The sequence below is a fragment of the Ostrea edulis genome, chromosome 9 (assembly GCF_947568905.1).
Source record: "Ostrea edulis chromosome 9, xbOstEdul1.1, whole genome shotgun sequence".
NCBI classification, from domain to species: Eukaryota; Metazoa; Mollusca; class Bivalvia; order Ostreida; family Ostreidae; genus Ostrea; species Ostrea edulis.
This window is the reverse complement of record NC_079172.1, coordinates 46,355,761-46,367,599: the sequence shown is the minus strand read 5'-3', so window position 1 is coordinate 46,367,599 and position 11,839 is coordinate 46,355,761. Positions and strand designations below refer to the sequence as shown.

The window sequence follows — 11,839 nt, the reverse complement described above, 5'->3', positions numbered from 1 at the left end:
GTCGCAATTTCTAGCGGCCAATGAAGGGGAAATTTGAATATGAGGACCAATTGCGTCATAGAATGCATGTCTTACTTTTTATGTGGGTTGTAGTAAAAGTCAAACGTTAGTATAAGATAAAGAATTCATATAGCGCTAGAATTATCAATGTAGGCCCTCTAAAGCAGTTTTACAATAAAAATTATTATATAGATAAATATAAAAAAAAAAAAGTATCAATCAAAATCACCCAAAGGAATTATGTATTATTTTAAAAACCTTAAATCAGAGACATATGCAAGTATGTATAGTCTCGGCCTAAATTAATGTCTAAATATTGGGTAAAACTGCTCTGGAAAATGTATTTCCAAATTCAATGGATATAGAAATAAAAACAGTTAGTATTAAAGTGGAAAAGTAATAGCTTTCAGGTGAAGCGGAAGAAACTTTGACAAAGGATTTTAACTCAATCCTCGGCGATTTCTTACCTCTAGTGGGTTTCCCAGTGACAACGGAGAGACTGATACAGATATGTATCGTCATCCATATCTCAAAACACTTCATAACTCCAAAAGACTGAAGTGTGACTATATGTATTTTTTCGGAAGAAATGATTAATTTTCAGTTCTTTATGTGGTATTGACCGTTCATAATACGTCGTTGTATTTGCATTGGTTGGCTCAACATCATGTATAGCGTTCATCGAACAAGCGACATCTGGTTAGCAATCGATCTGAGTAAGATCATGTATAGGTTTAACAAATCTTTATTTTTGAATGCAATCCTGCCTATTCACCCTCCGATCATTTGTTTTTCTTGTGGACAGCTAAACGTTGTTTTGATTTGGTTTTTTTTTCCCTTCGTAAAAATCGTACTTAATTGATCTCTTAATTTCGTGGATTTGCTCAGTCACGAAAATTAGTATTCAACGAACAAAGATGACACTACAGCATCTATATTATGACATGCCAAACATTTTCATTATATTTAATGTTTTCCATTTGTAACGCGTGATTTTTTCGTAGTATCAATTAACAGTGTTGGTCCCTTTATGATAATGTTTAACTGTCACGAAACTGAATTATAGTGTTCCATATTGTACACTCTTCCTATCACCTGTTAAGTTTTCAAGACTGTTCGCTACAACCTTGACAACTGCACACACTCGATAATCTCCAAAACATGCAACAATTGTCTAATGGATCAAACCGTCTGATTACGAACAATGCATGTACACAGACCGTTAAAATCGCTACATATTTTCATTTCCATTGTTTTCGTCTTTGCCACCTTTACAAATTGCAATGATAGCCGTCTCCTCATGAATGCCCTGCAGTAACAAGAAACTTCATATTTTCCTCTTCTCAAAGAGATTCGTCAACCCACGATAACAAATGAACATTAATAAGACGAAAGTTGTTCACGATTTATAAATCCTTCATCATGGAAAATCTTGCGTTTATGTATTTATTACCAAAAAAATACCACATACACGGTGTGGACCAGGACGATTCACAATGCAGTGGGCTTCAGTGAGGTTTCTTATAGATGTCAACTGAGTTCGTTCATTGTAACTTTGATGAAAATTTTATTTAATTCGTGAGAGGTATTGGTTTGGAAAACTTTTTTGTTTGATGGTATCTTCTTACAACCTCTATGGAATCTATTTGATGGTTGTCAGTTGTGATAAAAGTACTGTATGACTACATAGCAATTTTCCTTCAAATTCTGAGCATTTGTTTATCATGAATTGTTTACCACAGCCATGGATTAGCAACGTCTCTGTCTATCCATTTTGGATATGTAATCTAAAGTTTGGCAGTGGTCATGACTTAGTTGACTTTAAACACTGTACACAGGCATGATGGACTAAAGCATAAATCCCGCTAAAAGAAGTACACACGCGCCCGCGTAATATTCCTTATCCTTGATTACTATCTTCTAGCTTGAATATTACCTATTCCATTGTTACAATGAAGACCGAGTCGACTCTCAGGCCCCTCAGGCCTTTGATTATTAAATATCAGTCACACCTAATCCGCAATTCTAGACATGATCAATTATGGTGTTTTCGTTTAATCATGAAAGTTGAAGATAACGAACAGTGATCAATCTCATAACTCCTACAAGCAATACAAAATAGATAGTTGGGCAAACACGGACCCCTGGACACACCAGAGGTGGGATCAGATGCCTAGGAGGAGTAAGCATCCCCTGTCGACCGGTCACACCCGCCGTGAGCCCTATATCCTGATCAGGTAAACGGAGTTATCCGCAGTCGATCAGTGTGCTAAGAACGGCTTAACAATCAGTATGAATCATATCAGTTTTAATTCACATAAAATTGACTATTAATGTAGTGATTTCTTTTTTATATAATCCTCATCAAGTGTTTCAAATAATAATTACTACGTATGTAAGTTTTGTTAGCGCTAATGAATTTCTTGCAGTACTTCTCCCAAATAATATTAATTTCCAAGATTCGAATAAAGTATCTAAAGACAGTGAAGAAAACGAACAGTGAACTCATAAATCCTAAAAAGAATACAAAATCAAAAGCAGGGCAAACATTTGACATACCACAGGTGCAACCAAGTGTCTAGAAGGAGTAGGCATCCCTTATTGACCGGTCACACCAGCCGTAAGCCCCATATCTTGATCAGGTAAACAGAGTAATGCGTAGTCAAAATCAGTTTGTAAAGAACAGCATAACATATGGTATATGAAAGACAGCATTCGACCTATCGACAGTTTATATAATTATGTAAATTAGATCGTTATAGTGACCATAGAATTTGCACATTGCTGACTTTAAACGAGACTGTTGGAAACCCTGCAACACCAACCTATTTGTCAGTTGCCTGCTTCGATTTAAAAACTGATCATACGTAGAACATGTTCGTGCATTTCGAATCATTTGAGAGATATAAACACCATATATAAGTCAAAATGATATACATGTATTGCTATATACTCGTATGTATATAAATATGGGAAGCTGACGTTGGAGAGCTGAAGTCATCCCGTTTGACATAAAGCTGAGTTGTTATTTTGCCGCTACCAGATATGCTCAATAAAATATCAATATAAGAAGTAGACGTGGAAGACACCGTGGTGTATTTTATTTCAAGTTCTCTATATTATCCCGGATCCCCACGGAATGAAACGTCGTCGATAAATATGCACCAAAAACATCGAGTTGAAAATCACAGCAAGAGATTTTTCTTTTCACCTAGAAGGTTTTAATAAATTATGCCTCGTAAGAATATATAATTAAATCAGGTAATACAGGAGCACAATTTGTGCCCATGGTATTTCCAACAGACTGCACCATTATATATTTTCACCCAATTCGTATTAGAGCACTCCATTTTATCGTGACCTATATAAACACTTAGACATTGTACTGAACTGTTTGTACAGTCAAATGCCCTCGATTTCGGTATAAAGGTTTAAAAGTACTGAGTATAAAATTTGGGTATTGTTTCAAAAGCTTGCTTAAATGACTATGATTTTAAGATTCAATGTCATATCGTCAGCATGCTGTATTTTTTTCCCCCCTTCTTATATTTTCCTCCATTCTAACAGACAGAAATTTGGCAACAACAATACACATGTATAGGGTGGCCAATATTGGACACCCCTGTTCAATTCCTCTTTGCATTTTGCATGTTTTCAAAATTTATTCATTATTCCTTAACGTGAAAATTGGGTTAATACAAAATTCTTATTCAGTTTAAAAAATTCGGATTGAGTTTTGAGATTAACAAAATCCACTCCACTGTGCCTTTTTGAAATCTGAAAATAATAAAAATACTTCTCTGTGGTAATTTAACAATAAAAAGATGTGTTTGTGAAACACTCATGCACCCTATGGTCAAAACGCAAGGTCATGAGGTAATTTTAAAAAAAAAATGTATGAAAAGAAATATATCGTTACAAGGAATATACATGAAAGGTGAAGATAACGAACAGTGATCAATCTCATAATTCCGATAAGCAATGCAAAATAGAGAATTGGGCAAACACGAACCCCTGGATATACCAGAGGTGGGATCAGGTGCCTAGGAAGCATCCCCTGTCGACAGGTCACACTCGACGTGAGTCATATTGTCTTGATCAGGTAAACGGAGTTATTCGTAGTCAATTCAGTGTGTCAAGGACGGCCTAACAATCGGTATGAAACAAGTCAGACAGCATTTGGCCCAATGATAGGTTGTATCGGCAAACTATATATATCATTATAACGACCATGGAATTTGCGAAATGCAGACTTTAAACAAGAAACATGTCAGACAGCATTTGGCCCAATGATGAATTGTATTGGCAAACTAGATCGTTATAACGACCATATAATTTGCGAAGTACTGACTTTAAACGAGACTGTTGAAACCCCTGCACCATCAACTTGTTTTGCAGTAGTCTGCCTCGATTAAAAAACTGATTATACACAGAACAAGGTCTTGCGAATCGAATCAGGTGAGAGATATAAACACCATATGCAGGTGATAATAGAATATTGCTACATAAATATGGGAAGTTGACGAAGGAGAAGCTGAAATCATCCCGTTTGTCATAAAGTTGAGTTGTTAGTCTGCCGTTAATATCTATATTCAATAAAATATCTAAGTATGAAGCAGAAGTGGACGACTCTGTGATGTCTTTTATTTCGAGTTCACGGGGATATATCGAATCGACATATGAATGAAAAGTATTACTGTTAATAGATCAAACGTCGGCGATATATCTAAATGTCGCATTGAAGTTGTGAAAGAATGAAAAGCCTAGCACTAAGTTTGAAAGTTATGTCCAAGGTTAATTTTTTTTTTAGAAATTAGGCCAAACTCCGTGGAAAAAGTCACAAGGTCTATTTGGTATCAAAGGAAGTGTGTTGTCACAAGAAATATACATGTGAAATATGAAAGCCCTATCACCATCCATTCAAACGTTATATCCCAGGTTGTACTGTTTGCGGACAAACAAGACAACAATTATTTGCCACCGAATCTCCAATTACGGGGACATAAATATATCCAATATAAAACGGACATTGATGCCGATAAAGCGAACTTTTCTACACACTGTTTGTTCATTTCTTATTTGTTTGTAATAAATTTTCCTTTCCGATGTCAATTATCGAATTCATTTTTTTTACTGAGTTTATCTTGTTGTGTTTTTTTTTATTTTTATTTCAGTTACATGTATGACATATACTTTTATATCATATCACTGTAGCATATAAATATATATATGTTTGTGAACCCATATAGATATCATATGCAATTTTATTGCTACATACTACACGTGATGTAATTGGTTTAACCTTTGTAATATGTAAATCGGTAGTGCTTAATCAGGACCCCTGGCAGCTGTCATATTTTTTTTTCTATTTCGGATGGACATTTTCTAATTGTTTTAGAATGAGTTTCCTGTAGAATGTATAAATCTAGAAGAAGAAAACATTCCCGCGTTCTCCTTGATTTGGTGGTGTTTTTTATACACATGGTGATTAATGTTTGTTCTATAGGTGTTGGTATTTCTTTAATTATTCATCGAATTCTGATCAACAATGTTTTAGTTGGGTCTACACTCCGACCTTTCATCCAGTTCATACAACTTACGTATAATAGAAAGTTTCGTAAAACGTAAAAGTTTACTTTTACCATACTGCAAGTCACTTTTGGGGACTATATCAAACGACATACAAGATGTCCCCCGAGTCTACGGCAGAGACACGAAATGAACTGAACGAGATAGCGTGTATTATTTACACCGTCCATTTATTTCGTTGTGTGTTTTAAAAAAAAAAACAATGTCATGTTACACATAAAGTATTGGTGTTTTGGTGACATTTTATTGTGGGTTGGCAGGAACTTCAGCGTTGGTTCCGCTTGTATGAGTAAGAGTCTCTGTGAGAGCCTGGGCACCGTGACTGAGAAGGTTAACAAGGTGTGGCTGCATATTAGTCAGAGTTTGTTCTGAAAAGAAGATAACAAATAATTAATGAACTATTTCTTAAAATTATGAAAATAGTGAAAGTGACAGTTGGAAAAAATCAGGGTTCATATTTGTATGTACACTTACGAAGGACATCAGTGACGGCATCCTTGAGGGCAGAAAGAGCATTTTGTCCGTGCTGGACGAGTGCAGCTGAAGACTGTGAAACAGCCTGTCCGTGAGCACCAGTGGTCAAAGCGGTGTGGAAAGCATTGGCGGTCTGTTTCACGGTGTCACCAACTCCGCCGACTAACTGTAATATTAGGACATTAATTCAGTGAAAACAAAAGTCTAATAATAGCAATATTTTATTCGTTTCGATAATTTGTATGTGCTCACCTGTTGAAGAGCCTGTACATGGGGCTGGAAGAAGCTGGAGAGACTCTGTCCAACTTGTCCCAGGGCGTCGGTGAAGCCGTTTCGTTTAGCGCCAGGGTGGAGAGCAAGAGCCTTTCCGAAGATTTGAGTAAGCTCAGACACAAGCTCGGCTTGGAGTTTGTTGGCGACACTATGGTGGGCAGCTGTGTAATTTCCCCCCGATTAATTGATTTTAAACAATGAAGAAAAACACTTCCATACACCGGAGTATACATGTATATAATTATAATATCATTTTCTTTTAATAGTACGTACACGAATGAAAACTTAAGGATGGATGTGTATTTCTTACCATTGATGGAAGAAATTAACACAAAAATTAAGACGATATTTGGATAGATATTACGAGCATTGTACATATATCATACTAGAATCCAAATACTGACCGACAACTTGGTCGACTTTTTGCATTATTTCAGAGGCGGGGAGGTGGGTGAGCTGGGAAGAGAGAGCTTTGAGCTGGTTCAGAGCCTCGGTGTAAACTCCATTCAGGTTGTCCATTTTTTGTTCAACGACCTGTTTGGCTGCATCAGTCAGAGGTTTGGCCTGCTGGAGGAGTTCACTGTCAGACGGAGAAATAAAACAAAATATAGAAGTCGTTGTCGTCATCTTAAAAATCAACCATCAAGCGATAATAAAATACAAATAGGTTGTCATTGAAAATTAAACATAATTGTTTTTTTTTTTACTGTGATGGTAAAATAAAGCCATTTCAAATGTTTTGCTGTTGAATATTTAAAGCTTGGGTGTATAGCTGTTAAACTACAAAGCAAAATGTCAGAGTATACGTACGACAGGGATCTCTTGGTACTATCCGTAGTGGAGGGAGAACTGAGAGCATTCATGGTTCCCATCAGAAGACCTTAATATAAACACCAACTTTTTTCATTCTACGCGGCAGCTGAGATACATGTGTTAAATTGCAGACTGCATCCATCTTAACATTTTCAATCAATTTCTTCAAGTGAACCAGATATTTTATCAATGCGTTTACATCATACATGTAGATAGAAATGAAGGCATGATTGTAAATGACCACCACCAAAGCAACACAGAAAGTTCACTTTGTAAAGCTTGTGAGGCTAATTGAGACCCCTGCTGTTTAGCTGTCACTAGTAAGTTCTGTCCAACAACTTTAGCCTGGTCACCAACTGTGTGGACTGTCGTTGTAAGGGCGGAACCAATATTGCTAAATGCATTCTTAAGGTCATCTAAGAAGCTGGCTTGGGTCCCAGCTAATAAACACAAGGCTACGAAGCAAACAATCTTCATTTTGCTGAAAGATCAATGACCAAATACAAATAGAAATATTTTGGCTAGAATTTTCGATGTACATGTACTTGTACATATAGACGTTGTTAATGAAGTCAGGTAGTAAATGAAAGGTTCCTTCCCCATATCACTAAATGCTGTGAACTTCTGTGACCTACTAGAGACCATGACAATATATACATGTATGTGAGAACAGCAGCCCCCATTAGAAATAAACCATAACCAATTTTGGGGGGAGGAAAAACGCAACAGAGAAACTTTGCAACACAAACATAAAGCAATTGTAATAAAGCAAATATTGAAAGGCTAAAAGCTTCTGTGTTCGCTCACTTTGTAGAGCTTGGGAGGCAAGCTGCTTTCCTTGTTCAGCTGCAGTACTTAGGAGATTTTGTCCAACAACCTTAGCTTGGTCACCAACAGCATGAACAGTGGTGGTCAAAGCTGAACCAACATTGCTAAAAGCATTCTTCAAATCATCGAGGAAGCTTGCCTGGCTGCCAGCAGCCAAGCACAAGACTAAGACTATCGCAATCTTCATTTCTCTGCAACATACCAAAATGATGTTTCGATGCTTTACGTGGAATCAAACTAATTACATGAGTGAAATGCTACCAAAGTCTTGATAGTACTACATATCTGGTTTGGGCCTAATCGCTGTCCCCATGACTTTTAGTTTATTTTGATGAAGAGTAAATGCAAAAATTGCCTTGTAATTAGGTATTTTCAGAAAATTGATCGTATTTATTAGATACACCGTCATAGATATTCGACTTTTCACGAACTTTTGAAATTTTTAGGAAAAAGTGCATATTTTTTATGTGGTGTGCCTTTCTGTATTAAATACATAAAATTCAAGAACATTGTTACAACAGAATATCCATTGCTTCATTCCTGACGTAAAATTACAAGAAATGGTGCGAAATAAGTAGTTTGTTCGTTTTTATATTGTTTTACGTCCCATTTGAGAATTTTGTTGTACTCATTTAGAAGCGTCTCCAGAGTTTAGACGAAGTGCCATAAATGTTTACCTAAGGACGACACTCGTGGTCCTAGAAGTGAGGATTCTTTATCGTGCTGACTTCTACAATGACCCCCGTGTTTAAAGTCTCATCCGAAAGATTCGGGACTCTTACATCTAATTCCAGGCACTTGGAGAAGGAACAGTCATTTACCTCGTTCAACGTCAAAGGTTTGACACGTCGGGATCGAGAATCAAAATAGACATCTCTCGGTTTGAAATGAATTGAGAAGTTTTAATAAGAATACTCAAAACATTTCACAAATTTTTTTTCTTGGAGATCCAAATTACGCCTATACTATAAATGCTTTATACAGTTTTAATTTCATTGCAGTTTCATTTTGGGTGCATTCAAAAACCGTTAAATAAAAACCTCAGTGAATAGCCTTAATATTCATATAGAATGGGCATAAAAACCATAAGTTTAATATTAATATGCATAAAACAGATTCCGATAAGAAACCGTGAAGATTGATTGATTGATTGAATATTGATTAACGTCCCTCTGGAGAATGTTTCACTCATATGGAGACGTCACCATTGCTGGTGAAGGGCTGTAAAATTTAGGCCTATACCCGGCGCTTACGGCCTTTGAGCAGGGAGGGACCTTTATCGTGGCACACCTGCTGTGACACGGGACCTCGGTATTTGCGGTCTCGTCCGAAGGACCGCCCCATTTAGTCGCCTCTTACGACAAGCAAGGGGTACTGAGGACCTATTCTAACCCAGATCCTCACGGGATTAACAAGAACCAATTTAAGATATGTAAAGTAGTCTTTTTTAATTAGAAAAGAAAAGTAAGATAGTGAAAAAGGCGGTCAAACTATTGATACCCGTAGTCAACGAATAGTCGGGTGTTTTCTCTTTGCTATGTAGGCATTCACTTTTTACAGTTTTTCTGCAGTAAACAGCCTTTTGAACTTTGATCTGAGCCTGATCCTAAGACTATTTTGAAAAGCATTCACAAGGCATTGAAACATACAGGTTTCAAGCACACAACTCTCGTAAAATCTTTACTTATAACATTTCAAGCGTTTTATTTGTAAAAGCATTTTATTTTATGCTTTTATGACATTGCTTTAAAACCAAATAAGTATGCAACCAAAATTATTACATTAAAGGCATGGTGTCTTTCTTTATACAATAAATTGCGAACAAATTAACAGCGTTTGTAATTTGAATACATGCAAACATAATGTCACATTCTAAAAAGGTCATCAAGAATTAACTAGTAGGGCTTGAGACGATTAATGGACACCATAGCCTATATGCAAGACCCGCAGTTTGTAAGCTGGGGGGGGGGGGGGTCATTAGCTGCATCATTGCGATTCTTTCTATCTGCTGCAATGAAAACACTTATAAAATTGAAAAAAAATATAGATATAGATTAATGGAAAAGCTTGGTGCAATGGTAGATCATTAAAGCTTGAGGTGACGAGCACGAAGCGTAGGGAGATATCTGGAATCTCACTCTGTAGAGCCTGGGAAGCAAGCTGTTTGCCTTGCTCCGCAGCTGTACTCAAAAGGTTCTGTCCCACAACCTTGGCCTGGTCTCCAACAGCATGGGCGGTGTTTGTCAGAGCGTGCCCAATGTTAGTGAACGTATTCTTAAGATCGTCAAAGAAACTGGCCTGACTTCCAGCGGTTAAACATAACAGTAGAACAACGGCAAACTTCATCGTTCTGAAGACAAAATGTCAATTTTCTCTTTTTTGAAATACAATATAAATAAAATTTCATTCAAGAATTTTTTCATTCGCTGGTTACATGTACGTGTAACCGGAAGTCCATTCACGATTACTAGTATTTGCCACCGTGTCTATGTTGTAGACCGTACATTTTTTAGTCTTTAACACAAAATGAAAATGATAGGATTCACTATTCAACAACACGAGTTATTAGTTCGCATCGTTCTCTATCCCTAATCTGTGTCGGTCAGAGATACTTTTGAGTTCCTTTTCATGCTTTCATCCAATGCATATTCATTTTCTATAGAGAATTATTCGCACCATCGTTAGGAAAACCCTATTAGAAGCTAACACATGTAAACTGTACTATGTGCTTGGATGGGACTGAGCACTCCACGACCAATTCTTCGGCCTATCTGATATGAAATATGACCATGACGTAATCCATTATGACGCAAGTTTTACTTTTTTCTCTCTTTTTGAATTTTTAAAAAAAACATTTAACCATAGATAAAAATTTCCATAAATCTGTTTCATTTCCCTTTAAAATAGATTTATATCGCTAACAAGTAACTGGAGAAAATTAATCCTTCATGAGTTGATCCGTGTTGATTAAGAAAATTTCATTCTTGGGGTTTGAATGTTTCGAACCGAAACATTCGGCTCGTGCCCTCGAGATATTCACGACGGATTGTTAAAACCCTGGTCCGTTACAGTGTAGTTCTTCATGGGACATTCACTATACAAATAACATACTTCCATACCTCTGTATATTGCTGTAAATAATGACCATCAAATAATTTTACATAAGTATCTGCAGACATGTAAAGTCATATCAAAATATCTAATCATCTTATAGTGAAGCTTTTCTCACACAACCTGTAGATATTTAGATGTTGACTTTTAGAATTATGATTTCGTGTTTCTATTCTATCATGCCATGTTACTTCAAAGCACTGTTACTTACATTTTCAGTAAATCTCCTATATGAACCGACTGTATGCAGACCCCCTGTAATCCGTAGCTTATATACCAAAATTGTACATCTGCTAAAGTTCTCATCACGATCATACGATCTTACAGGAAACCCTCAAGGAATACCGATAAGGCCTTTTTTCATTTTCAGGTAGCGGAATCTTGTCCCCCTTATTGGTGCTAACTCGATACTACATGGTCATTGGCCTTGAGACGTGACGGAAATATTTAGAATAAATCTTCATAATGAGAAAAATTATTATTTTAAGTTTTGTAATGTGTCAGTTATTTTGGATGAAAATGAAATAGGGCAAATGGAAACATTTAAGTCAATATAAATGTATGTACGTGTAGGTAAGATCAATCTAATCAAAGATGAAGGAATTTAATGTTTTCATTTTTTATGACAACTTTTACATCAATGTAGACAATACTTTTAAGAAACATACCACTAATTATAATATTGTAATCATACTTTTTACGCACGAACTCACATAAGATTACAGCGGCACAGAGATAATTATAATACTGT

The 11,839-nt window shown here is 36.3% G+C and overlaps 2 protein-coding genes across 2 annotated transcripts in view; both read right to left on the bottom strand.

Annotated features, from left to right (window-relative positions):
* The window catches only part of LOC125658292 (uncharacterized), a 5,481-nt gene extending 3,954 nt beyond the window's left edge, over positions 1–1,527 (bottom strand). Inside the window, exon 1 of the mRNA XM_056149393.1 lies at positions 468–1,527. Coding sequence (XP_056005368.1) covers positions 468–543 — 76 coding nt within the window. The 5' untranslated portion in view covers positions 544–1,527. The remainder of the gene's footprint in view (positions 1–467) is intronic.
* Positions 1,528–5,745: 4,218 nt separating this feature from the next.
* Positions 5,746–11,409, bottom strand: LOC125658294 (uncharacterized). Its single transcript, XM_048889516.2, has 7 exons — positions 11,300–11,409; positions 7,957–8,168; positions 7,147–7,216; positions 6,741–6,916; positions 6,316–6,497; positions 6,064–6,229; positions 5,746–5,957 (listed from the first exon to the last, which is right to left on the bottom strand). The coding sequence occupies exons 1-7, from the start codon at positions 11,401–11,403 to the stop codon at positions 5,833–5,835; spliced, it is 1,035 nt and encodes a 344-aa protein (XP_048745473.2). The 5' UTR covers positions 11,404–11,409; the 3' UTR covers positions 5,746–5,832.
* Positions 11,410–11,839: the final 430 nt, after the last annotated feature.

Excerpts from the sequence above, each read along its gene's own strand:
- LOC125658294 (XM_048889516.2), bottom strand. The coding sequence starts at position 11,403 with ATGATCGTGATGAGAACTTTAGCAGATGTACAATTTTGGTATATAAGC. Across the intron at positions 6,498-6,740 it reads AAAAGTCGACCAAGTTGTCG|CTGCCCACCATAGTGTCGCC; the intron begins GTCAGTATTTGG and ends GAAATTACACAG. Across the intron at positions 6,230-6,315 it reads ATGTACAGGCTCTTCAACAG|TTAGTCGGCGGAGTTGGTGA; the intron begins GTGAGCACATAC and ends CTAATATTACAG.